The sequence below is a fragment of the Aspergillus homomorphus genome (assembly GCF_003184865.1).
Source record: "Aspergillus homomorphus CBS 101889 unplaced genomic scaffold BO97scaffold_70, whole genome shotgun sequence".
NCBI classification, from domain to species: Eukaryota; Fungi; Ascomycota; class Eurotiomycetes; order Eurotiales; family Aspergillaceae; genus Aspergillus; species Aspergillus homomorphus.
Window position 1 is genome coordinate 24,358 of NW_020291956.1, and position 25,154 is coordinate 49,511.

The window sequence follows — 25,154 nt, forward strand, 5'->3', positions numbered from 1 at the left end:
TCTTCAGGACAAGATTAGACTCGATGCTTGCTGCTCGATGCTCGAAAGCAGGGAATGGGATCGCGTCATGCAGACGTATTGTATTGATCTGCGTGCTTTGCATATTCACTTAGTACAGTACGAGCGTATGGGGTCGGAGCTGGACGCTATATATACTTTATAACCTATGGTTTGTATGGTAGGTAGATTAGGTATGCAGATGGCGTCAGCTGGAGTCATCATTTTTGAACTTTTCTGGGAGTTTCGTGGTGGGTTTTTGGTTTGTAGACTCGGACTGGGCGTAGGGTTTGATGGATGGGTGGATGTGCGGCTGCGCTGATCTTGTTCTCTCGGATGGTTTAATCTGGAGGATCTCGGTTCAGTCCCTAAACGCGATCTGTCAGTCTCTGTCACGGAGCTAGCCTGGATTGGAGCTTGGTCTTGCAAGTAAGGTACTAGTTAGCTAGCTACTCGGTGCGTACTTAGTAGCTAGATCTTGTGTTCTGGAGGAAGGGTGTGCTTCTGGTCGTGGAATTCTACTCCGCTTCTTCGCCCCTATTCTGGATATTCATACTAAGTACTAAGTATCGGAGATGATGTAACAGAAACTGGAGATCCCCACAAGAATCTAGAGGCCAATGGCAGGTGGGGTGGGCTTGACCTACAGCGGCTGTGGTTTATCCTAGCGCTAGACCTGGTTCTGAGGGTTTAGGCTGCTGGAGCGGTGTACTTGTAGAATACTTGTGTCAATTAGACTCAACTCGATTAAGCGTGATTAGATACTACTGCGCTAATTTAATCTACATCCTTTATCTCTATTCCATCAATTACTTAAGTATGAACTATGTCTACGACATGGTCTTCTTCTCTTTCGAGAAAATGATCAACGCGCCCACGATTCCGGAGAGGATTAGGGCTGATGCTGCAGCAAGGTTAACTTGCGTCGATACTAGGAAGGAAGGGTAAATACCAGGAATCAGTCTGTATGCCTCGATATAGCTTGACTGCACCACAGCCTGAATCGCCGGTGCCAACTTCTCTGTGAACTTGTAATCCTGCACGATGTGGTCGATCAACTGACGCCCAGTTCCTGGTATTAGCACACCACTAATTCGTTCCCACGACCGAGGCCCAGAGACACGTACCTGGGATCTATTATCCAGCGGCATATCTTCCAGCCCGACTTCCACCCGCCATCTAAACAGATGCTGCAGCGCCGCGGCGCTGACACTCGTTCCGATGATCTGGCCCACCTGCTGCGAGAGATGATAGACTGCGATCGCGCTGGCGAGCTGCTCTGCGGGCGACCGGATCGTCAGCGCGATGAACTGCGCCGACAGCAGCAGGCCGCCTCCGACGCCCCAGGGGAAGCAGTAGAAGACCTCGACGCCGTGAATGCCGTGGAGCCAGCGGATGGTCATCACGGTCAGAGAGAGGAAGGTGATCCCAATGGCGATTAGGGAGAGCTTGCGGTATTGAAGTTTTCTGCCGGTGTTAGGTATCATGTTGTGCGTGGTGTCTCAGCGGTTGCAGTTGCTCACTTGCTCATGGCTTTGCCGGCGATAATCGACCCGGAGATCAGGCCGAGCGCCGCAGGCCAGATGCGCACGGCGATCGCCGAGTTGGAGAGATGGTCAATTCGGTAGAGGTAGGGAGGGAGGTTGTTTAGGATCTGGAGATTGTTAGCGGGCCCTTACTGGAGGCTAGAGAGGCGAACTCACCGTAGTGACGGTGGCGAAGTAGATAATCTGCCCGCAGAAGATTCCCTTCAGTCCGGGCGAACAAACAACGGAGGGTGGAATGATGGGGTACTTGGTCCCAAAGCGTTCAATAAGCATGAACACCACGAGGAATACCCCCGAGACAGCTAGCAGCTCCCACGTCCTAGACGAAAGATAGGAGATGCCCCCCTCTGTGGTTGCCAGGATGAAAGACGTAACTAGAATAAAGAAGGACGCAACCCCAAAGTAATCAAACTGCCTCAAGCTCAGCTTCCTGTCGGAACGTGTCTCGACTGGGGAAGTGGTCGAGAACTGCCACTGTGCGAGAGCCAGACACAGAAATGCAATGGGTGTTTGCCCGATTAAAGACCTAGGAGTCAACGCGTCAGTGGCCTAGGTCAATAGCCCAGAATTGAACCCTACCATCTCCAACCGACCATGTCGGCGACAAGGGCCCCCAAAGGCCCTCCACAGCCCTGCCCAACAATGCCAGCTGCGATGATGTAGCTGCGCACTGATGCCACTTCCGTGATGTCAAAGATCTCTGGATTGAGGTCAGCATCGCACTTTCGTGTCTGTTCTAGCCAGGCTTACCGTTCACGAGGACCGAGAGTAGATCAGTCATGCCGGCACCACCCATTCCAGAAATCAAACGGCCCAGCACAAAGGGCCATAAGGTGGTAGCAAATCCACTGTCAAAGAAATGAGTATAGATGTGAGCATGCTGCGGTCGCTACTTACGAGATCAGACATCCCACCGCGAACAAGGCATACGCTGATAATAGGAACCGTCGGCAGCCATAGATATCACTTAGAAAACCATACTATATGAACGCTTGTCAATACGTCATACCAAGACGATAGATCAAAGAGGTGAGTCGGACCACAGGCAATGCGATGCAGAATCCCACATTGTAAATTACTAACAGCAGCGATGCACTGGATGGAGAGTGTAACGACGAAGCAATCTCCCCTTGGGTTGCTAGCAGAATGGACTTATCCGCACTGGCGAGGAAAACACCTGAGATGATCGGTCAGTCTATTTCAGCGCCCCAGGTCAGAAAAGATCGAGATACTGCCTACCGACTAAGCCAGCCAGGATCTTGGAGAAGTAATTCTTGGTCGACTTCTGCCGGTCGCCTTTGGCCAACAAAGGAGTATGTTCATGCGCTGCCATGATGGTATGAATCGACTCAAGCCCAGGTTTGAGCACGGACGGACTGAAGGTCAAATTATCACTTTCCTTCAAGAGCTGAGCCGGACATGTCTCGGGATCCTTGGAAGGAGATTCCTGTATTGTTCTAGGCAATGCACCGGGCGATCGTCAAGCCACCATGCAGCCAAGACAATAGTTCATGATCATCTGTCACATCCTGTCACAAAGCCGTCACAGAAATCTTCCGAGGTTACCGCTAAGAGACCCACGGATGGATCGATCGCGATGGCGACTTGGCGACAGCCGATCTTCGATACCTGCGCATACCGAATTACAGAGCATCCGTACGATCTGCATTCTGCCGAACTCCCACAGCCCGCAAAAGGGGTCATGTAAGAATGCAGCGACAACATGCATAATCCTATTATAAATCTGAAAGGGTCCGCTTAAAGTGATCTTCATCTCCCCCCTTGTCGACCATTAGCGCAACACTCAACACCATGAACTTTCTGACGAGGTCACTCACCAGCGAACCCCCCATGACGGCCGCAGCTCCCTCGAAAGTGACGGAGCTCCTCAACCGACTCCAACGAAATCACCCCCTCGTCAAATTCCTCCGGTTCCAATGGCAGGACTACTCGGGTGTGCTCCGTGGCCGGGTGGTCCCCCTCGACACCGCCATGGCGCAAATTGCAGAGGGCAAGCCACTTAAGGCGACCGGACTGGCGCTCACCTGCTCTGTAGACAACCATCTCATCCCCGGAACCCCCACCGATGCTCAATTCTGGCTCGTGCCGGACTGGTCGACACTGCACCCGAACATTGGGTCAGGGAGTGCCCAGGTGCTCTGCTCGCTGGACTACACCTTACCAGGCCACGAGATGACCCAGGCCCTGTGCCCTCGCCACACCCTGTCCCGAGTCCTGCGGCAGGCCCAAGAGCGCTGGGGTCTGTCCTTCCTCGTCGGCTTCGAGGTCGAGTTCCTGATCCTCAAACCCAACCCAACGACCGGCCAGATGGAGCGCTGCAGCCGAGGCTGGGGCCTGTTCTCCATCTCCGGTCTCCGCGACCCCTGCTACGAGCACATCGAGCTATGCGTGCTCCAGCTCAAAGCTCGCGGGGTGGACATCCAGGCGATCCACACCGAAGGCGTACGCGGACAGTACGAGTTCGCGCTGGGTCCCAAGCCCCCGATGCAGGCGGTCGACCAGCTCCTGCTGGTGCACAGCTATCTCAAAGACACCTTCGCGCAGCACGGCTGCACGGTGACGATGGCGCCCAAGCCCGTGGCGGGCGACTCGCTGGCCAACGGCCAGCACACGCACCTTTCTCTGCAGCCTGCCAGCCCGCACCTCGAGGAGTCCTTCCTGGCTGGCATGCTGAAGCGCCTCCCGAGTCTCTGCAGCTTCTGCCTGCCGCAAGATGTGTCGTACGAGCGGCTCAAGCCGTTCGTGGCGGGCGCGGACACGGCATGCTGGGGCACTGAGTGCCGCCTCGTGCCTATTCGCAAGATCGAGCCCAGCCGGTGGGAAATCCGGTGCATCGATGCCATGGCGAACATGTACTCGACGCTGGCGGCGATTATCGGGGCTGGGCTCATGGGTCTCGCAGGGCAGGAGCCATTGGTGTGGCCGGACCTGGGCGATCCGGCGAACGCAGACGCGGATCGTGGAGAGCCGCTGCCGAAGAAGTTGGATGAGGCGTTGGATCTGTTGGATGCAGATGCTGGGGACCTGGCTGCTGTTATTGGGCGTCGTATCATCGATCAATATGTTGGGACGAAACGGTTTGAGGTGTCCTCGCTGTCGAAGTTGGATCCGGAGGAGGTGAGGGAGCTGTTCAATGAGTTGTTTTAGTGACGGCGGGCCGTCTATATTTAGTTGTTCGACGTATAGAGCGAAAAGATGATTGATTGTAATGATACTGCTGTTTTCGGCACTTTGGTTTGGGTCCTATAGAGAGCCATATACCATGCCAAGAACGTATCAACTAGCATCATTGGTCTAGTGGTAGAATTCATCGTTGCCATCGATGAGGCCCGTGTTCGATTCACGGATGATGCACTCACTTTTTGCGTCGCAATGTAAGGACCTGAATAATCCTAAACACCTGCTGCAGTCTTCTCTTTTTTTAACTTGGATGTGTTTCCACGGGAAATGCTAGGGGATATTAGTTTATGAGCTTTGATAGAGCTGCTGTGCTCAGAGTACCTCATCAGATGACTTTTTCCAAGATATTGGCGTTAAGGATTACTCTAAGACATTCGTGTAGAGATTAAGTAAGAAACCATCTTATGAGGTCTGCATTCTTGACCTTTTTAGAAGATGTTGTGGGGACTTGGGGCTATTGGCCTCAGCTACAATCACTAGAACAAAAGCCAAGGGCCAACAATGAGACACAGCCCGGCTACCATTCCTACACTCCTCGAAGCCATGACTGCGGAAGCGGCGCCTGTGAAAAGGGCACCCGGCGCTCCGCCAGTGGTTGAACCATGGGTTAGCAGAGAAGAAGAGCTTCCAACGCTAGAACTAGCTGCGATAGTAGGGCCGGTCTGGCTGCTGTTGTTCTGAGGCCCGAATGACCTGAAGGAAGAGTTTGTACCGGACTGGGAAGGACTTAGGGATGTGGTGGTTGGCAGAACCGTCAAGGAAGCGGTGTGGATTAGAGCGGAGGTGGTTAATGTGCCAGTTGCCACGCTTGCTGGATACGCCACGGTGGCGAGAGTGGCCTGTGATTCAGAGGGCACCGATTCAGCAATAGCTTCGAAACCTGTCTTTCCCTTCGCGGTTTCGTCTGCTGGGTGGGATGTTCCCGCGAGTTCAGCCTGGCTATTTCCAGCCGTTGAAACAGATCTGGAGGCAGGGATTGGGCTCGATGGAAGTCTTGATTGTCTGATGAAGTGTATGAGGTCCCCATCTTTCTGCTTTCGCTGGTGGCTTCGTTTGCCATCTGCCCAAGTCCAGCGATAGAACTAGACTGAGAGTAGGCGATAGGGCGCTCATCGGAGTCTTGAGCATCTGTATGAGTGTTCTCGGATGTTTCAACCTTGCAGCTGGTGCCAGGGGATTGACCGGTAGTTTGTCCTGGACCGATCCCAATGCAGTAGCAGAGGCAAGGCGTCCACCCTGACCTTGACCACCCACATGCTCCTCACCCACAGCCCCGCTGGCGTCCGATATTGATAGACCAGAATATTGCTTTTCCAATCCCGCACTAGTACTCTGAGAGGCCAAAGTAACAGCGTGAACATCGCTGAGGGCTGTGGTAGCCGGCCACCCGCCTGATACCGATACAATCATGGTAGCAATGGCCTCGGTCTGAGTTGTGACATAAGTGCTGCGCGTAGAAACAGGACATTTCTTGACTGTCGAGGGACAGGCTGTGACAGTGTACGTCGGGGTACGCTCTACGTGGAGTATGCGGCTTCTTGTTCTCTGGGTCCAGTATCAGAGCTGCCTGAGCTGTTACGGCTACATGGGGCAGTGACAACTGGCGCATCGGTTTCAGTAGCAGTGACTGGGCAAATAGTCGTGTAGGCCACCAACGTCTCCGTCGTGACATAGGTTATATGTAAGGATGCAGGGCAGTTGGTGACTGACGTAGGGCACGCAGTGACTGTGGACGTACGGGTGGTGAAAACAGTGGAGGTAGTCAATGGCACGTTGGAGGGACCTGAGCCCTGAGCGTTGATTATGACTGTGGGCTGGGCGTGGGCGGTGACTGGACAGGTGGTAATCCCGACTACCACGGTTTCCGTTGTCAGCTATGTGGTGCGTTGACGAGCTGGACAGTCGGTCACTGTTTCTGGGTAGGCAGTCACTGTGGCCGGGCGAGTGCTTAGAATGGTCGATGTTGTCAACTCCTCTGAGCCGAATGATGGGATTGAATCCTGGGAGATTGAGGCAGATAAAGAGCTCGGTCCCGATATGGCAGTGACACTGGAGCTTGGACTGAAGGGGCACCAGTGTCTGCGTGGTTGCTGTAGCAGAGTAATGAGCAGCGGAGCCAGACAGAGGCTGCGCAGTGGAACCAACGGGGCTGGAGAGGGACTGAATAGAAGAGCGAACGACGCTAGAGTGCGGCTGGATAGAAGAGGGAATGGCGCTGTACTGCGGCTGCGGGGTGAACGCTCTGAAGGGCGATACCATTTGGGACGACACGAAACTGGACGGAGCAGGCATCCGAGTGCCAGAGCGAGTAACAGAAGACGGCTGAATGATAGGCCGGGAAGTTCTTGACACCACAGCAGAGGGCACAACGGCCGACGGGACCAGGGGAGTTGAGGCAGAAGGCACTACGGGTGACGACGCTGCAGAGGGTATCACCGCAACAAAGGATGACGCAGAAACCACGGCAGAAGACACCACAGGAGACGCTACCACCGGCGGTGACACCGCAGAAGATGGCACCACAAGAGACGGCACCGCAGGAGAGCTAGAAGTAACAACCGCAACCGAGAAGCTGAGCGATGTCGGAACAGGCGTCGGCTTCAAGGTGACCAGGCTGCTGGCACAAGTCTCAGTCTGATAGGCAATGGAGATCCCATCCAGGTACAGGGTAGGTTCACCACTACTGCATAAGACGTAGAAGTAAGGCCAATTGACGGAGCTGCCTGCACCGACGTATTTCTGCACGTTCATGCTAACATACTTCCACTCGGTCACGTCCTGGGTCACATATCCCTGCACCAGAGGGTACTGCGCGTTTTTAAATCAAAGGTGGAAACGAACTGGCAGTTGGAGCCTCCGTCTAGGTAGATTTGATAGGAGAACGAGACTGTCCATGTGTTGGTGGGAGGGAAGCCGTTGCGATTGCTGGAGACTGATATCATTGTTCCCGGGTTGCCGCTGCCCATACTTCCTGCTTTGATTTTGCTGGTCGTAGACAAGTCCATGATTAGCCGGGGTTGCTCTGCAGAGGAACGAGAGTCAAAGACGTGGTGGCAGTACTCACAGATAATATTCTCCCTCAGGCGCATCATTGGATCTCACCACTGATACTGATGACCCCGCAGTATCCCAGTACTGCGTGTTTCCCATTTCAAAGCCGCCATTGAGCGCGAAGTTGGCCGTAGTCTCGCTGCAGATGGAGACATATTCGGCTAGGGTGGGGGTCACCGCGAGCAGAATAGAACAGAGAGACCGTTTTATTTTGAGGTGTAGAACTATTAGAGAGTATATAACATGAATTGGAAGAAATTAAAGAGCGGCATGGATCATGACAGATCAGAGAAAGAATGGATGAAACGCAACCCGCCTCAAATCGACGAGGAGAAACGGCAAGGACCAGAAGAAGGAGGGTGGCATTCTCACCGTACAAATAGGCCTTCTCGTGTGAGTGGACTCGGTATATAGAGCTGGCAATGGTAAGTGTAAGCCACTTACAGAAAGCCGCGTTCAGCATGTATGTGAGTGGTGGTAGCGACTAATCCAGCGGATATATATTTCCACCCGCAAGAGGTGCGAAATGTCAAGTTAGATCTCACATCAGCTCGCACGCCGATGTTACCCATCAGCACATAGCAGAAATAGTATTGTCGAACACCTTGCCACAACCTAGCTAACACCAGCACAACCAGCGCATCTCATCCAATGCATGCAGATTCTATTCCGTACCCAAAAACCGAGTCCACAAAGAAACCACAAGCAAGAAACAAAAAGAACAAAAAATGGAGCTGCGGGGAATCGAACCCCGGACCTCTCCCATGCTAAGGGAATATTATACCACTAAACCACAGCCCCTTTTGTTGGTAGGCGTAAAGAAAGAGTGCTTCAAGACATTAAAAGATAAAGCAGAGATTTCAGATCTGATTATCTCAGTCCGCCCAATCAGAACGCCGGAACAGACCCGCATGCAAGGGCCCTGGGCCCCTGAACCACGGCAGTGCGGCGGGCCTGTCAGCCGCACCGAAAACTTCACTACCGCCGAAAAGGGAAGTTCGATTGACGCCCGGCCGGCAGGCAGCTCGCGTTTCTCATTTTTCGACTCATCCAGGCGCTAGCAAATAAGGATCAAATCTCACACTACACTCCACACCGCAATTTTACTAGCTAATCTTCCCGGTAGTCAGTTAGTTTTGTTTGTGAATCAGCTTAGTCACATCTGCATATCTCACGAATTAACATAAAAACCGAAATCCCCGTAGCTCACGCGATTCAGCCTTGATGTGGTTTTCTCTCCCCCTTGCCCTTTCCTCCCGCAAGCTGTATAATCATGTCCTCTCCCGCCCTCCCTTCAAATTGGTACATCCCCGTGGCGCAATGGCTACTCATCCAGCCCATCGTGGGACTGGTCGTAGCGTTCACCTCGCCTCGATCGCTTGCCCGCCCGGCCACGGCCATCCTTGTCGTCGCCCTAGGGTACTCCTCGCAACGCGGTGCGCACGCCTACTACGCCGGGACACGCTTCGGAGCCCCTCTTGTATCCATGTGCGTGGTGCACGTCCTGAACGGGATCGACCTGCTCGTCCTGAGCCGAGCGTCGTATGAGGCGCAGAAGGAATGGGATCGTCACAAAGCTGCGCGGTTGTCCAATGGTTCTCACACGAAGGAGCAAAAGCAGCAGACCCCCAATGCCTCAGTGCGAAATGAAGGCGTATCGCGCCTGCTCTGGGCCTTCAGCATCCCCTTCAACTACCGCCGTATCGACACCCCGTGGGAAATCCGGCACCTCCCCCGATTTGACGCTGTGAATCCGGATTATGTGCCCTCGCGGACACGATTTCTTCTGCAGGCGCTGGCGAAGGTTGCCGTAGCGGTGATTGTAATCCAGGGGTGTACTATGGAGACAGATGATCCTCATCTCGGCCTCGCCGTCGCTCAATTGCCTGAGGCGAAGGAGGCGCTTCTCCCGTTTGCAGTGGCGGCGGGCGGGGATGGCTTAGGGAAGAGGCTGCTTGTTCGGGTGCTCTTTTGTCTCTCGTTCGGGATTATAGGCCGGGCGATGATCATCGCGTCGTACAATGTTCTCGCCTTCTTGGCGGTCGGGCTGGGCCTGTATGATCCTGTGAAATGGCCGCCCGTGGCTGGATCTTTGTGGGAGGGGTGGTCGATTGGACGGTTTTGGGGGTATGCGTATTTTCCCCTCTGCCCACATCCCTACGCCCCTCATTTATTATTCAAATTATATCGTGAGCGTGAGCTGATGTTGATTTCCACAGAGTAACATGGCACCAAACCTTCCGCCAACCACTTACTTCCAATGCCGACTTTCTGCTCTCTCTGGTATGGAAATCGCCCAACGGAAGGCTAGCGTGGTATTTCCGTGCTTTGCTCGCGTTCACGGTATCAGGCATCATCCATTTGTTCATGGATGTGGGGTTCGGTGTGCCGATGGCCAAAAGCGGCGCCCTGTGGTTCTTCTGTCTGCAGATTCTGGGAGTTCTTCTCGAGAGCATTGTGCGAGATCTCGTTCGGCCACTCCGAGCTAGGATGAACCCCGGTGTAAAAAGAGTGATCGGTTATGTCTGGGTAGCGCTGTTTATGCTGTGGACGGTGCCAATCTGGATCAACCCAATTTTGATCCAGCTATATAAGGATGGGGTGAGAATGATGTCACCCTTCTTGTTTTTTGGAAGTTGGAAAATCTAGATCTAGAATATAGAGGTATATCATAGACCGTGGGTTGTGACGATAGACGCAGCTCGAGGGCTCGGTGGAGGTAGAGCAATTTCTCAAATGCAATACACTCTAGATGGAACGACTGATATAAGTTAACATCAGGGTTTTGATGCGTTCATAGCCCTCCGTCCCAGTCAACCCAGTTGAAAGTGTTCAAGAGCTCCAGGTGCGGATATTCTGCGCCAATAAAGTCCTGCATGCCAAAGTTATCCATGGCGGTCACTGGACTGCACAGCGAAGCAGGCATAGCGAGAATTCGGTCAAGCGATCGTTGCAGGATGCTCTTGATTTGCGATTTGGCAGAAATGTCCGCACCCGAAGGTTTGAGCCAATCCAAAAAGGCTACAAACAAACTTAGGTTCTGGATGACCTCCGAACGAGGTAAATCCAGGATATAAGCCTGTGGGTTGGAAGCTTGGCGCAACAGCTCGAGACAGAGAATTCCACTACATGGAGCGCCGTAGGACATGGCCTGCATGGACAGTCAATCAACAAACGGTAAACATAACAATGACCCACGAGAAGACACTTACTAGCCATGAAAAGTCGTTGTGAAGGCCCATAAATCGGTCCTTGTGTTTCCAGTACAGTAACGCTAGAGCTAGCATTTCCTGGCTCACCCCTATGAGCGCCTGTTCAGTGACAGTCTTGTGGCGTGTCAGTAGTCTTTCCAGAAGAAACATATTGAGCAAGTATTCCAATCGAACAAGTATACGCGTGTGTAAGTAATGCCCAGGTATATCTAAATCGTCTATATCCTCGACCCTGTGGACGAGGCTTTCGGGCAGCTTAGCATAGATCGCGGTTGCCTGAGCTTTAAGATCACTACCATGCGTCAGCCTTAACCTGAGACATGTGTTGCCTTATACTCACAAGCACGTCTCAATTGCCGAGTCAGATATGTGTTCCACAGAACACTCCACAACTTCCAGAATCTCTTCGCGATTCCTGGCAAACATGGCCCTTGCGCGGAGGGGTGTGGCCTGGTTGAAGACTCTGCCGCCATTGCGATTCCACCCGTCGGAATCTAATTTTGCAGCTGCAGTCCGCACATTGCCTGAAAGTATATCATCGTCACTGATGTCCAAAGGTAACTGCGTGGTCGAGTATCTTCGACTGAGAAGCGGCGGCCGACCGGTAAGAGTGGATGCAACTTTGTCAAAGGCGAAGATCGCCGAGTAGATACGCCGCTTAAGCTCATGCTGAAATGATACCTCTTTCCACTCCGAAGATGGCTCGCGATGAAGCCCAATAGACGTGGTTACAGCAATGGTATCGCCATGTTGCCGCCAGCAGGAAAGACCTACAATTGTCAGCAAAGCTATCGCGTTCCGATATGAACGGAGTCACTTACTCTTATCCCCACTCACATTGCTCTCCATGATATTATGCTTGTACAACAGGTGCAAAAAGAGAACATTGATTCCTCCCAGCTCGCTGCACATCTCAATGCACATGGAAGCACACTTCTTAAAATGCAGCATCATATCCTTCGAACCCTTTATCGTCCGGCTCGCGCAGTAGCGTGAAATCGCTTTACTATCATGTGTCAAGGATACGCATCCATACGACCAGTAAGTGAAAAGAATGCCAATAAGTTCCCATCGGGCGTTCTTGCCGGAGAATGACTCAATCCAGCGTTGTGGATCCTGCTCAGCAGGTAGTGGAACCATGGTGCACTCCGACAGGCGCCTAGCAAGACTATGCAGGTTTTCGTTCGTCCGTGCGTTCAGTACAGGCCTGTACTCATCCCACGTGAGCTTCGAGGCCTGCCAGTTTGCCAGCCTGAAGCACCAGTCCATGAATACCTTGCGGTTCACAAAGATCATATTGCACGTCTCCTCGTCTGGAATGTTCTGCAGGATCTGTACCCCGAGTTGGAGTAAGCGAGGTGTGACCGGGTTCGTCCCTTGTGGAGTCGGCGATTGTCGGCCTGTGTAGCCAGTAGCACTTGTATCGGAGCCTACCAGTGCATGGTCGACCTCAAAGCGTTCCCTGTGCTCGACGAACACGGAGGTGAAGCTCGTTGGCCCAAGATACTCCGCGGAGCTCTCGATGATAGGCGTGGTGGACTGAGCGCCAGGACAAGTCTTCGCGTTCGGAATAATGCTGTTGCCGCTTGAGACACTAGAGTCCGGTGTAGCTTCAGCTGTGTCACTGATGGATTTTGCCTTGGTCAATGGGTTGGCGAGGTATAAACACTTTATTGATAGCCTTTCGCATCGGCTGCAGCTTGGCAGTCCATGGTCGCATGCGAGCTTCCGCCGACGACAGGGCTCGCACGCGGGCTGGCGGCCATTTCTGCGACGCAAAGGGGCCATGAGATACGATAACAGGCAGTGGATGAGCACGAAGAGATCATTTGACAAACATGGTGAAGGTGTTGGAAAGACGAATACTTGTGACAGGCAGAGGTTCGGCATCGGCATCGGCATCGGCATAACCGGGTTCCGACCCCGCTGAGTATCTGTTGAAGAACAGCCAGCCGGCTTTGGGGGCAGAAGCCATTACCTTAGGAGATGTAGGCGGCATTACAGACGTATTATCATATTGAAGGCCAATTCGCCCGTACAATGGTGCTTTGAGTTCTTAGAACGTTCCATCTCCGCCGTATTTTTCATTGGGCCCTATTCAAAGTGCTATGATGCTGTCGAAGCTCCTTCGATGACTTCCCACAATTCGTTGATGAGTGAATTTTCTCTCTTGGAGATATAGAATATCCTTTAGCAAAAGAGAGAGAGATCCTATGTGGATAGAATAAGCAATCATTATCTCAATCCGAGCACTCGCATTCTTTACTGTAACCCGGCATTTGACGCCGAAGAAATCAGTACAAAAATAACAATACATTTGCTGGAATTCAACAAAAATCGCTAGACGAGGCAGATGCAGGCGCTTGTAATAATAGAAAATACCCGCTAGCATAATGGCGTCACGCATCATCAGTCATCAAGATTGTCCAGCTGCACAGTGATGATTAAGGATATGATAAAAGTTGCTAAAACAATCTGCAGGTCCTCCTGTCAGTACTGATCTGCCGACATCAACGCAAGAGATATGCACTTACTAGGCCAATTAAGATCCCGATCAAGTTCAGTTCCCAGCCTCCCGCATACACTGTACCCAGGGCCACCATATTTTGTTGCTTCCAGAAGCGATAAGCGCCCAATAAAGCGATTATTATGGCCGCTCCATAGTAGGTCACCGACAGCGGAACGCCCACCTCGTAAAAGCCTAACGCCAGATCCGGGGAAGCCATGTGCTGCAGTCGGAACAACTGAGCGATGAGAACACCTTGCATGGCGACCATGACTGACGTGCGGATGTACGCCAAGAAGGTGCGCTCCAATGCTGATGAACTGTTAGCTATGCAGATTCATTGAAGGTGGTGGGTTATTCGCTCGTATTGGTGCAATCGCCATGTGAGATTCCGTCATTTTAGCGCGGCGTTTAGGCTGCTCCAGAAGTCATAGATACAAAAGGAAAGGAAGGAAGGGATGCTAGGAATGCCCTCTCACCAAAATGATCACGGTTACTCCGCTGTGGTACCGTCAACACCACATTTCGCGTCCAGAAGCGTTCGAGACGTCCCCATGGCCCCTTGCGTGTCTCACGACTGCGCTGACTGGCCCGGGAAACCGTTCGGATCGTCCTGACGCGGTATTCCCCGGAGGAGATTGATCCAGTCGAAAAACCAGCCTCATCCCCCTCTTGTGTTGAGATGTTCTGCAGCTCGAACGCATCTCGATCGCTGTCGACGCTCTGGCTTTCATGACGGCTTTCGCCAGTGTTGACCGCCGTTTCAGCTGGGGTATTCTCCTCACGACCTGCCACCGTGATGGGGTCGTCTTCGACATGGTGATCGCGTACCTCAATCATTGTCAATGAAAGCCTAGAAGGATCTGTGCGACATGCCTTAGAGTGTACCAAGGGAGGAGAGAGTGACAGGGCGATGCATTGGATGATGCATTGTTTGGCCACGACACGCTTTGAGGCCGGTCGGAGCGAGTTGGCGAATGCGGTGGCAGGGGGGATGATGTGTCACCCTCCGGATCCCCGCGTTTTCAAGGGCCGGTTCGCCCTTATCTGGCTGGCATTTGCCCTCTTATCACCGCCATCCATGGTACAGCACTCTACGAGTCTCGTGATGATAATTTCAATTCCCTGCATCATAACGCCAGATTCCAATTCTACAATTTCAGTATCACAAGTGAACCTTGGCCCAATCCTCCTGTTTCTCCTCAAACACAGCCATACTCGGAGGAGCGATTTTCTCGAACAACGGTGCCTTCAAGAATGCCTTGCCTGGGTTTCCAGGAGTGAGGGTAAACAACGGACTATCACTTATTAGAGTGAAGTTCTGGATGGTCAGACCGCAAGGCTGTCTTACCTTCCACAGTTGGAGCAGAAATGACGCTACACCCAAAGCCAGCATATTAGCCAAATCCACTCTGGCAACAAAAACATCAACGAAACCTACCGAAATCTTGTTTCCGGACCGAGTATTGGGATCCTGGTAGACTTTCTTTACGCCGTTGCTATCCTCGATGACCATGTCATTCTCGTCGACGAAATAATTGACCGAGAAGACTAGACAAAACGTTTAACGAAGGTGCCCGCAGCAAGGCACGGGCGCCAAGATTGCTAAGCTTTGGGATACTTACGTCCTCCGCCGGCTTTTTTGCAGTTAGAGCTGTACGATGGCATCATTAGCGGTTGCGAGCCAGGACCAAAGGCTTTAGATAAAAGCTACTTACCAATGGCATAGCACCGAGTTGGCAGGTTGTTGGGGCAAGGTGATGCGCACGCTCGCACAATTGCACTGACCGGTGTAAGCCATCTTGACGAGTTCGGGAGCTGATGCAAATCCGGGTCGATTAAGGAGCCTTCTAGAGAAGTGGAGAGAGCCGGAAGACTTTATAGGCCCATCTACGGCAAGTTATCTCAGCTATCCTGTGTGACAGCTTGTTTTGTTGGTGGGGGCCACCCTCTGCCAAACATCGGCTCATTTTCCTGACGAGGATTTATAAGTCCGGTGTACCACTTTTCCACAGATCACAAATTCACAATTCTAAGCACGGTTGCCTCTGTGATCTGAGACGCGACATTTTGTGCATCTGCTGATAGCTCAGCATTGGTCAATGACTCGTGCCGAGCCATGAATCCGCTCCATTACCGGTATGCTGTTCTCTTTAAAAAATCAAGCTGATGGTCCGATCTGGGTTTCGTCCTCTTCCGATAGGAGCCCAGAATCTTCCCCTGGGCATCCTATGCAACAGATACCAAGGCGTACGGAATCTGGTAACTTGTGTGATGCACCTTATCGTCGTTTATTGTTGTAGATATTGCTTGCAGCGGGATTTCGGCATTCGATCCGCAGGCAAGCAGCCGTGATGTCATCGTATCCGACTGCCAAGCAGGAGAATTGACTAAGCAAGTATCGCCTGATGAAGCTTAGCGTGCGTGGAAATACACCCCCATCATCTTCAGCTGTTTTATGCTCGGGAACAGATAGTACACAATGGCATCCAGCTCATCTTAGCTTCTATATACCTTGCCTCATCTCTTTCATCTCCTTTGTATACTGTCACTCCTTGATTAGCAATGACCTATTGACCGTACGAGTACAATTGAAGATGCCAATCGCGGCGCTTCCGCCGACGACCGCTCGGGCGATCGGCTCGGCCTCTGTCATTTCTGACCCTTGCTCGATTGTCAAGGAACTGTTGGACAATGCCCTCGATGCATCGGCTACTTCCGTGACCATTGAGATCTCCCAGAATACGGTTGATGTAGTTCAGGTCAAAGACAACGGGACCGGCATTCCTTGCGAGGACTATCCGTTCGTATGCAAACGCTCCTTCACAAGCAAGATCCAGACCGTCGAAGACCTCCGACATGTCGGAGGAACATGGCTGGGCTTCCGCGGTGAAGCTTTAGCTAGTGCCGCCGAGATCTCTAGCAGCTTGATCGTCACCACAAGAGTTGAGAGTGAATCTGTTGGGTGCGCCATCAACTATGGCCGAGATGGGGAGCTTATCAGGTACGCCGACTTGAACAACTTCATTGTGCAATACTCACGTCTATTCCCAGTACACAACGCGTGGCACACCCGGTGGGGACAACTGTTCGTATTGCAGATCTTTTCAAACACATACCAGTGCGACGGCAGACTGCCTCGAAGAACGCCGCAAAGACGCTGGTGCGGATCAAGAAGTTGGTACAAGCCTATGCCTTGGCCCAGCCCTCGAAACGACTGGCTTTAAGAGTACTAAGAGCTAAAAATGAGAGCAACAACTGGATGTATGCTCCCGGGCAGGATGCGACTCTTTCTGATGCGGCCTTGAAGGTGGTGGGTAAAGCCGTGGCCTCTAACTGTCTGGTCAAAGAGTGGGAGGGCGATGTTCATGGCGCAGAGGGAGAGAGCAGGCTCCACTATCAGCTAGTCGCTCTTCTCCCAGACCCGGCCTCAGGTATGTGCTCTGCCGGCCTTATTCGCTTCCCCTGCTAACATTGTCAGATCTCGCTCGGACCAACAATTCGGGCCAATATATCAGTATCGACGGTAGGCCGCTGTCGGCTGCCAGGGGCCTTGGTCAGGACATTGCAAAGCTGTTCAAGTCATATATAAAAGCCGCAGCAACTCGTCGCCAGAGCTTCTCAAATATCACCGATCCCTTTCTATGTCTGCATATTCGCTGCCATGGAGCGATATATGACGTCAATATCGAGCCCGCGAAGGATGATGTCTTGCTTGAAGATCCTCGGAAGCTACTTTCGCTCGTGCAAGATATGCTCAGTGACGTCTACGGAGCAGAGAATGGACGCGTTGAGGAAGCACAGTCGCCGCGGAAAGGAAAAGCACCGGTCACAGAATCTAACGGATTTGACTTGCTTTTGGCCCGCAAGAGCCCGACCGAGGCTGCTCCAAGCACAGCGGCCAACGGTCGGCCTTCGGCCTTCGTTACAGCACACTCAATGTTGAAGGCCACGCCACCATCTACAGCTGCATCTTACAGATCTAACGCCGACAGCGTAAGACGGAAGCGTCTGGAGACTCTGAACCCGTGGTCTTTTACGAAACTGTATGTGCCGAGTGTTGGACCCTCCGGAAACTCGCCGCAAACCCAGTCGTCCTGTCGCGGAGTCACCGAGGAGAACATGGCGGACAGCCGTAGAAACTCATTGGAGTCGCCTCTTCCCAGCCCGTCTGCATCAAGCACGAGCACTTCGACAATCTCCCCATCGCGAGCTCAGATCTCACCGATCCGGCTACAGGCTTCGCACAGCCCTCCTGAGCATGGTACTCGTGACAACTCAAAACGTGCGATGCGTGAACGTGATAGAGAACGCTACGGAAACGGATCGCTCGACACCTGGTTTGGGAAAACTACGCAAGTTGCGTTGTCGCGAATGGAACCCTCCGAGCAGACTCGGGAGAATTCTGAGGAGCCATCGCTGGCAGAACTTGCAGCCCAGCGATTTGAGACTTCCGATAATATAACTCAAGAGCCACAAACCCCAGCCGAAGATGTACCTGACAGCTCCACTGCAGTGACAGGCTTGTCGCAGGTCATGGATCGGCCCCCACCAGCAACTGAGGATATGGAGGTTCAGGGCAACAATCGGGGACTTCCAGTCCTGGAACGATGGTCGTCGAGACTCCATCAATTATCCAAAGACAGCCACAATGAACTGGAGAAGGCATTAGACTTCGAACGCCGAAAGCGAGATGCTATACAGCAGCGACGGAAACAGCTCCAGAGTAGTCACGCAGTGTCCGCTTCTCGGTCACCGCATCTGAATCGATACCTCAATGCAAGGGCTGCTCTCAGCGCTGATACCCCCATCAACTCAAGTCAGAGTATAACCGATCTGGAACAGACAAACAAATCGATGCTGTCTCCGCATGATCCGAGATCGTACCTTATACGCTATCGCGCCCAGAGCGCTACCTCGGATGAGACGTCAAAACTCAAACGCATCAGTACAGGCAAAATGCCACTTGAGAGTATACCCGACGAATATGCATTGTACGATATAGGCATAACTGTGCCGATGAATATCCCGCATCTCTCAGAACTGGTCAAGGAGATGGCTTCGGATGGCCTATACAGAGAGTCCGCAACCGAGTCCGACGGTTCAAGTTTCTTCGCTCCAGACTCACCAATTGAAGTCTGGACTCAACGATTAAATGAATTGATGCAAGCTAAATACTCAGCAACTAAACCGGATGTCTTCCCTTTACAATTTGATTTCTCGGCTCTAAGTGAACAATCTAACACACGCCAAGCCTGATTATACCGCAGCGCTTATACCAGCATTGTCGCATGTGCATAATTAGCCTATACTTCATATTTCCTTGCAGCTGGCTGCTTCTATTGTGCTATAATTACGAATGAAACAATCGCAACCCTGCTTGCTGAAGTTGAGATGGCTGCATCCCTGGCATTGGCCAATTAGGCCAAGCAGGAAAAGTAACAATACGACGTCATCACTTCGTTACATAATACTGACATCAACTACCCAGCCAACCTCATTTATAACCAACTCCTCCTCCTCCAAGAGGACTTTTGTTGTTTTCTCTAACTCACAAAGTAATTAATCCCTAATTACTCCCACACCGGCATCATGAATCTCACGGGGTCGGGTTCGCCTCTCGCCGAGGCGGACCGTCTCCGCAGTCCCGGCCTCGCTACAGGCGACGTCGGCATCCTACGCTCGACCATCCTCCCCTCGTTCACACTACACACAGCCCTCGACCTCGCAGCGTTCCTGGCCTCGCGCGCGACGGACACCGCGGAGATCAAAGACTGGAACTGGCCCGCCAGCCAGGTGATCAACGCGTGGTGGAGCGCCGTCGGCCACCAGGTGTACTACAACAACGTGGCGCCACAGACGGCGTGGCGCGCGCTCGGCTGGACGGACAAGACCATCCTGTCACTGGTGACCGTCTGGGGCACGCGGCTGTTCGCTCGCATCGCGTCGCGCACCCTCCGCCGCGGCGCCGACGACCCCCGCTACGTCCAGGTCAAGAAGCAGAACCCCGTCGGCTTCTGGAAGGAGGCCCTCTGGAAGCAGTACCTGCCCGAGGCCGCCTTCCTGACCCTGATCACTCTGCCGTTCACCCTACCCTTCCGCCTGACTTCCCCCAGCGTGTCGCTTGACTCCGACGTCCAGGCTGCGCTGCGCGCGCTGGGCGTCGGCTTGTTCAGCGCCGGCTTCGCCCTCGAGGTCCTCGCTGATAACCAGATGGAGGCCCACCGCGCAGAGAGACAGGATCTATGCCGCAGTGGCGTCTGGAGTATTGTCCGCCATCCTAAGTATGTGTCCCCGCCCCACCAGCTTCCTTTGAAGCCAGTGTCCAGTTTTTCGGCCGTGAACCCGAGACTTTGGACAGCTCCTGTGAACCCAAGCTAACAAGCCACGAAACAGCTACCTCGGCGACACGCTCGTGCACATCGGCTTCGCCGTCCTCAACGCAGCCACCAACTTCACGCCGCTCGTCTTCCTCGGCCCATTGACCAACTACGTCTTCCTCCGCTTCGTGGGCGGCGACAAGATGACCGAGGCCAGCCAGGAGGAGCGCTACAAGACGGAAAACCTGCACAAGTACGACCAGCTCCAGGAGTTCAAGAGCAAGAAGAACAGCTTCTGGCCCGGCTTCAAGGAGATCGTCAACCCCTGGACCTGGGCAGTTGTCGGCTGCGGTGTGGCCGGTGTGGTTGTCGAGGAGACTCTCCGCGGCTGGCTCGCCAAATAATTTCTTTCATGTCTGAGACGATACATACAATGTTTTGCTTGAAATGCCGTGTAATCTATCTATCTAATTCAATCTTACTATCTTACTACCACTACTTGAGTACCTGAGAAAGAAGATCGGTTAATACCCCTTCCCCCGTTTGTACTCATTCAGTATCTCCTCCCCCCGCGCCAACCGCCCCAGATTCTCCTTCAGAATATCCAACGACCGCGGGATATACTCCAGCCCGGCGCCGCTGATATGCGGGCTGATCTGCACGTTGGGCGCATCCCACAGCGGGTCATCCGCCGGTAAAGGCTCAGGGTCTGTGACGTCCAGCGCGGCGCCGCCGACAACCCCGCTGTGCAGCGCCGCGACCAACGCCGTCTGGTCGACGATCTTGCCGCGCGCGATGTTCGTCAGATACGGCTTACGATCTCCGCTCGCATGGTCCGCCAGCAGCCGGAACTCGTCCGCGCCGAGCAGGTGCGTCGTCTGCGGGGTCAGCGGCAGCGCGACGACGAGGTGGTCCAGCCCCAGCGCTAGGAACGCGTGAATGGAGGCGCGATCCGTCCCGTGGTGCCAGGAGGCCGGGATCGTGCCGTCCCTGTCGCCTGTGCCGGGCACGATGTACCCGCGATCGACGCGCGAGGCGGGCGTTGGCCGTGGCGAGGCTGTGTAGGCGTGCACTTGCATGCCTAGGGCGGAGGCGACGCGGGCGACTTGGGTTGAATGTTGTCAGATAAGGTTGGGGGCAACGAGGATGGGGGTGCTGTGGACGCTACGTACTTTGCCGCCCGATGCTGCCGTAGCCTAGTATCCCGACTTTGCGGCCCACCTGGTCGTGCACCCCTGTCATCCATTCATGGTTCTTGGCCCAGACGTGCTGCTCCTGGCTCTTGTAGATCGAGACGTAGCGCCGCGAGGCGACCAGCCAGTTCATGATAACCCATTCGGCGATCGGCGGGCCGTGGATCCCCGAGCTGGAGGTGAGCGGTATCTGGGTTGCTTGGACGATGGGGTGCGAGACGATGTGATCGAGACCTGCGGAGAAGAAGTGGATGAGCTTGACACTGCATTCAGGTATTAGTGGGAGTCCTCGGAGCTGTAGGGTCTGGGAAACTCGTACTGGGCAGCGTCTTCGATGCTGGGGAGGTTGCTGAGGGTCACGATGTGCGTGGCTCGTCTTGCGTATTCTGCATTCGTCAGTGACTTATGCAGAGTTCACTTAGGAAAGTAATGTACCACGGGGAATAGGCGCAAAGTTCTCCAGTTTGATGTAGGTGATATCTGCATGGGCGAATTTGGCCTGGATCTCTTGGAGAAGCGCGGGCGAGAACTCGCTGGCGTTGGCGATGAGGATCCGGTCCTGGGCAAGAGGTGCGTTTCCCATGATGAGTATCAATTTGAAAGAGGTTGAATGAATTCAGAAGATGCCGACGGTCAACGCAAGAGACAAGATGAGGGGCTTAGATTGCGCCATCTTGTCACTGTCTTGCGCTTTTCTTATCAATTCCCTTCTGACAGCCAGAACATCTGGAGAGGATTACTAAGCGCGGGGAAGAGATAAGCTGCTATCCTTATCGCTCTTTGCTTTCTCTCTATCTCGGTTCATCGGTGGCTGTAACCCACCTCTAGGACAAGCACCATGGGAAAAGATTGAAGGTGTTGCGATGAAAACTTCTGTTTGTCTGCCTGTCTGTCACATCTGCCGATCGGATGCGGGTCAGTCGTTAATCTATTTTGCAGTGTCCAGACGTGCCGTGCCGCGCATTCCGGTCAACAAACCACCACACCACAAACAAAACATTTAAAAGACAGAAGTACGTCGCTTGAAGCCGACGACCGGTTCATTAAAATGTGATCGACAGCTCACAGCAGAGTGTACCCCCTCGAAGGGCCCTGCAACCATCTGACAGGCGCCTATCCGTGGTTCGCCCACCAGCTTAGTGCTTGCATGATGGGGCCGTCAGCTTCAGCCCGCCCGGTGGCTGATCGTTGTCTCGGACACTGGCTGACCGTCTCTTCTGCGTTGATCCGATACGGCGGCCATGGCCAAAAAATCCTTGCTAGCGCAAAGCCTACTCTAGACTGTCGAGTCTAGGTCCGTCTCGCGAGTCATCCGCCAATGCGCTTCAGTACTCACAAGCTCATTGTGATTCTCGTGTGATTGATCGCTCAGGCGCGAGGCTACTGCGATGCAGACTTCGTAGCTGATCGACCCGTCAAGAACAGGTTCGTGCTCGCCACTATCACATCTGGCCGCAGCGCTACCCAACCGGTCAACTCAGGACCGGCTTACCAACAATCCAGAATTTTGGACATCACGAGGGCTCCCGGGTTAAACCCCAGGTTAAATCTGCCGACGAGGTGGACAGTCTGCACGCAATCCCCTCATTTCGTGCCGAACTGCTGCTTGTCGATCTATGTGGGTCAAGGGTCCAGCCGTCCGCTTCGATTGCCTCGACGCTGCAAGTTCTGGACACAGTCGACCACCAATGACGGGAGTCCTCCAGCAACCCGGCTCTCTATCTTTTGCAGCCATGCGCACGAACAGTACGGAAGACGTGCCATTTGCAGAAAGGTGTGGCGGCCACTATGCGCACCCGGGGTGATGTGTAATAATCTAACCTCCTAACGGAGAATCCACCCCCAAATTCCTTAAAAGGGCCGGTTTCCCCCTCCAGAACGAAGCTTGGTTTTTTTTTGTTTCTGGGAGCCTTCATCCCGCCTTTTCCACCCGCCACGATGGCGCAACCCCATCCACGCTCCGGTTTTGTCGGACGACTGCTGAGCCTTTTGCCGCCGCGTGAACAACATGAGCACCACAATTTCCCTCCCATGACCACCCCGGCTTCATACCCACCTGCGGGGCCTGCCATGATGCCGGGTGGCGATCCAGAGGCAATGGGCGCCGCCGCAATGCCACCTCCTCTTCCTTCTCCGCCGCACCAGCAGCCGCCGCACCAGCAGCAGCAGCAGCAGCACCAACTGCACCAGCCGCACCAGTCGCACCAGCAACAACCCCGACGACTGACCATCTCCACGACGGACGTCAGCGCACTGATTCCGCCGCAGGACAAACTGCTCGTGTTCCGAGCGCTGACAGGCATCGACAGCATCCCGGCGCTGACGACCCTACACCACTACCGGCGCACGGCGCCCAACATCGGGATCTACACGCGGGTGGTGCGGGCGGAGCACTCGGCGGCGGCGCGGTACCGGTTCTTCAGCGTGCTGATCAACGTGTGCCTGGGGATCCAGATCGTGGTGGCGGCGGCGCTGACGGCGCTGGGGGCGGCCAGCGGGCCGCACTCGGCGGTGACGGCATTCGGGGCGATCAACACGATCATGGCGGGCGTGCTGACCTACCTCAAGGGCTCGGGGCTGCCTGACCGGCTCAAGCACTACCAGAACGAGTGGCGCAACATCCGCGAGTATATCGAGCAGCGCGAGCGCGAGCTGTGCCTCAGCGGCTGCGAGTTGGACATCCAGGAGGAGATCCACATCATTGAGCACATGTACGAGGGCGTCAAGCGGGAAATCGACCAGACGAAGAGCACGGAGAACCGCTCCGCCCCGCGCGAGGGCGGCGGGTATCATCGTCGCTCGTTCTATCCGCAGCACCATCGACCGCAGGGTGGGGGTTATCCTTCCTCGCAGCCGCGCTCACCACAGCAGCCGCAGCCGCAGCCACTGCATGTCGGTGACCCGAGTGTAGTGGAAAGGGTGCGGAGTCCAGCCCCGACCTTGGAGAAACCTTAAGTATCAGCTTGTGATTTCTTATCTACTGTCTAATATTTTCTCTTAAGTCTGTTGATGTGAGACGGGACTTGAATGTAGTTAAGTGGGTAATAGTGTGCACTAGCGACACGAGTCTGGTGTGTAAGGGGCAGAATGGCCAACTGTCGGAATATTTTCTCCCCAGCGCAGGGCACGGAGCTGAAGCGTAGATCGGGGTTGGTTCGGGGCTTTTCTTGATGTGATAGGAGGGTTTACTCCGGGTAATGTAGTATTGTATCTAGCCACGAGTCGATGAGATGATGAGCTTATGGAGTGTATATAAGAAGCAATATCCCGCCGTAACCTACAATCCAGCAGCCCCCCTCATCACCCAGCCAGCAGTCCCACTCACACCTAACTTACATTCTATCCATCCAAAGCAAACCCCCAGGATAACCACCCACTCTCCTCGAACACAAAACATCCCAAGACAACCCCCAGCCAACCTCCCATTCAGAATCCAGATAGCCTCCAAGATACACCCTTACTTCCCCCCTCACCTCAATCACAAACCAACCCAACCCCCAAAAGAAAATGCAGAAAAACTGCACATCGAACCCGCAAAACCCAGCGATGCTCAAGCAATACCAACCCTCTACTTCGAAACCTTCACCACCCCCCCTCCAACGCCGCCTCTTCCCCCCCCCACACCGGAAATGCAAGCCTGGTGGACCGCGTCCCTGCGCCAACGGATCGAAACAGGGAACAGCGTCGTGCTGAAGATCGTTGACCCTGCTGCCCCCGGGGCAATATCCGCCAAATCCCCTGGGACATCCCCAAGTATGAACCCAAACGAGAACGAAAGCGGGAGTGGAGAGAGATCATCGCCTTCGCAGAGTGGGAATTACCCTCCTCTCCCTCTCCCTCTCCTTCTTCTTCTTCTTCATCCTCCGATTCAGGAACTTTACCCCGGGGGTGAAGAAGGGCAGGCCCAAGCAGCGCAACCACCACCGCCCCTGCCCCCCCACAGACCTCGCGCTCCTGTTTCAGCTACGCGAGCAGATGAACCACCGTCGGGACGAGGATAATGTGTTCCGCGGTGGAGGAGGAGGTGGTGGCGGGGGGTGGGGGGGGGGGTATTTTTGTGAGTTTCATTTTTATTTTCTATCTTATCCATCCTGGATATCCTATCTTATCTTGAAAATTTCTATTGT

At 53.9% G+C, this 25,154-nt stretch overlaps 11 protein-coding genes and 2 non-coding genes across 13 annotated transcripts; 6 read left to right on the forward strand and 7 right to left on the reverse strand.

Moving 5' to 3' along the window:
• Positions 1 to 769: 769 nt before the first annotated feature.
• BO97DRAFT_481400 (MFS general substrate transporter) lies at positions 770 to 2,877 on the reverse strand (the record flags this gene model as incomplete). Its single annotated transcript, XM_025700813.1, has 10 exons — positions 770 to 901; positions 950 to 1,055; positions 1,125 to 1,464; positions 1,521 to 1,651; positions 1,701 to 2,070; positions 2,124 to 2,244; positions 2,295 to 2,392; positions 2,442 to 2,524; positions 2,585 to 2,721; positions 2,784 to 2,877. 10 exons carry the CDS (start codon positions 2,875 to 2,877, stop codon positions 828 to 830), a joined length of 1,554 nt encoding a protein of 517 aa, XP_025546410.1. The 3' UTR covers positions 770 to 827.
• A 196-nt stretch (positions 2,878 to 3,073) lies between these two features.
• BO97DRAFT_263003 (glutamine synthetase) lies at positions 3,074 to 4,834 on the forward strand. Its single transcript, XM_025690916.1, has 2 exons — positions 3,074 to 3,296; positions 3,386 to 4,834. Exons 1-2 carry the CDS (start codon positions 3,268 to 3,270, stop codon positions 4,710 to 4,712), a joined length of 1,356 nt encoding a protein of 451 aa, XP_025546411.1. The 5' UTR covers positions 3,074 to 3,267; the 3' UTR covers positions 4,713 to 4,834.
• A 14-nt stretch (positions 4,835 to 4,848) lies between these two features.
• On the forward strand, positions 4,849 to 4,919 carry BO97DRAFT_t274. The gene has a single exon. It is a non-coding gene; the product is annotated as a tRNA-Gly (tRNA).
• A 1,440-nt stretch (positions 4,920 to 6,359) lies between these two features.
• BO97DRAFT_418718 (uncharacterized protein) lies at positions 6,360 to 8,259 on the reverse strand (the record flags this gene model as incomplete). The annotated part of the gene is made up of 3 exons (XM_025696535.1): positions 6,360 to 7,538; positions 7,848 to 8,020; positions 8,241 to 8,259. 3 exons carry the CDS (start codon positions 8,257 to 8,259, stop codon positions 6,360 to 6,362), a joined length of 1,371 nt encoding a protein of 456 aa, XP_025546412.1.
• Positions 8,260 to 8,525: 266 nt separating this feature from the next.
• BO97DRAFT_t275 lies at positions 8,526 to 8,597 on the reverse strand. The gene has a single exon. It is a non-coding gene; the product is annotated as a tRNA-Ala (tRNA).
• A 454-nt stretch (positions 8,598 to 9,051) lies between these two features.
• Positions 9,052 to 10,445, forward strand: BO97DRAFT_378850 (wax synthase family protein; the record flags this gene model as incomplete). The annotated part of the gene is made up of 2 exons (XM_025693135.1): positions 9,052 to 9,923; positions 10,016 to 10,445. The coding sequence occupies exons 1-2, from the start codon at positions 9,070 to 9,072 to the stop codon at positions 10,443 to 10,445; spliced, it is 1,284 nt and encodes a 427-aa protein (XP_025546413.1). The 5' UTR covers positions 9,052 to 9,069.
• On the reverse strand, positions 10,306 to 12,830 carry BO97DRAFT_263008 (uncharacterized protein). The gene is made up of 4 exons (XM_025690917.1): positions 11,830 to 12,830; positions 11,349 to 11,778; positions 11,009 to 11,300; positions 10,306 to 10,947 (listed from the first exon to the last, which is right to left on the reverse strand). Exons 1-4 carry the CDS (start codon positions 12,794 to 12,796, stop codon positions 10,591 to 10,593), a joined length of 2,046 nt encoding a protein of 681 aa, XP_025546414.1. The 5' UTR covers positions 12,797 to 12,830; the 3' UTR covers positions 10,306 to 10,590.
• A 461-nt stretch (positions 12,831 to 13,291) lies between these two features.
• On the reverse strand, positions 13,292 to 14,812 carry BO97DRAFT_481403 (DUF202 domain-containing protein). The gene is made up of 3 exons (XM_025700814.1): positions 13,994 to 14,812; positions 13,543 to 13,826; positions 13,292 to 13,483 (listed from the first exon to the last, which is right to left on the reverse strand). The coding sequence occupies exons 1-3, from the start codon at positions 14,352 to 14,354 to the stop codon at positions 13,418 to 13,420; spliced, it is 711 nt and encodes a 236-aa protein (XP_025546415.1). The 5' UTR covers positions 14,355 to 14,812; the 3' UTR covers positions 13,292 to 13,417.
• On the reverse strand, positions 14,251 to 15,582 carry BO97DRAFT_263158 (GFA family protein). The gene is made up of 6 exons (XM_025690918.1): positions 15,233 to 15,582; positions 15,140 to 15,168; positions 14,956 to 15,065; positions 14,866 to 14,891; positions 14,403 to 14,812; positions 14,251 to 14,345 (listed from the first exon to the last, which is right to left on the reverse strand). The coding sequence occupies exons 1-5, from the start codon at positions 15,313 to 15,315 to the stop codon at positions 14,680 to 14,682; spliced, it is 381 nt and encodes a 126-aa protein (XP_025546416.1). The 5' UTR covers positions 15,316 to 15,582; the 3' UTR covers positions 14,251 to 14,345; positions 14,403 to 14,679.
• Positions 15,583 to 16,111: 529 nt separating this feature from the next.
• On the forward strand, positions 16,112 to 18,773 carry BO97DRAFT_400440 (putative DNA mismatch repair protein; the record flags this gene model as incomplete). Its single annotated transcript, XM_025694293.1, has 3 exons — positions 16,112 to 16,518; positions 16,569 to 16,948; positions 16,996 to 18,773. 3 exons carry the CDS (start codon positions 16,112 to 16,114, stop codon positions 18,771 to 18,773), a joined length of 2,565 nt encoding a protein of 854 aa, XP_025546417.1.
• Positions 18,774 to 19,089: 316 nt separating this feature from the next.
• On the forward strand, positions 19,090 to 20,330 carry BO97DRAFT_409133 (DUF1295 domain protein). The gene is made up of 2 exons (XM_025696000.1): positions 19,090 to 19,798; positions 19,911 to 20,330. The coding sequence occupies exons 1-2, from the start codon at positions 19,107 to 19,109 to the stop codon at positions 20,236 to 20,238; spliced, it is 1,020 nt and encodes a 339-aa protein (XP_025546418.1). The 5' UTR covers positions 19,090 to 19,106; the 3' UTR covers positions 20,239 to 20,330.
• A 28-nt stretch (positions 20,331 to 20,358) lies between these two features.
• Positions 20,359 to 21,882, reverse strand: BO97DRAFT_481405 (D-isomer specific 2-hydroxyacid dehydrogenase family protein; the record flags this gene model as incomplete). The annotated part of the gene is made up of 4 exons (XM_025700815.1): positions 21,463 to 21,882; positions 21,347 to 21,413; positions 21,007 to 21,290; positions 20,359 to 20,939 (listed from the first exon to the last, which is right to left on the reverse strand). The coding sequence occupies exons 1-4, from the start codon at positions 21,608 to 21,610 to the stop codon at positions 20,359 to 20,361; spliced, it is 1,080 nt and encodes a 359-aa protein (XP_025546419.1). The 5' UTR covers positions 21,611 to 21,882.
• Positions 21,883 to 23,139: 1,257 nt separating this feature from the next.
• Positions 23,140 to 23,982, forward strand: BO97DRAFT_356910 (uncharacterized protein; the record flags this gene model as incomplete). Its single annotated transcript, XM_025692188.1, has 1 exon — positions 23,140 to 23,982. The coding sequence occupies one exon, from the start codon at positions 23,140 to 23,142 to the stop codon at positions 23,980 to 23,982; it is 843 nt and encodes a 280-aa protein (XP_025546420.1).
• Between the last annotated feature and the right edge of the window lie 1,172 nt (positions 23,983 to 25,154).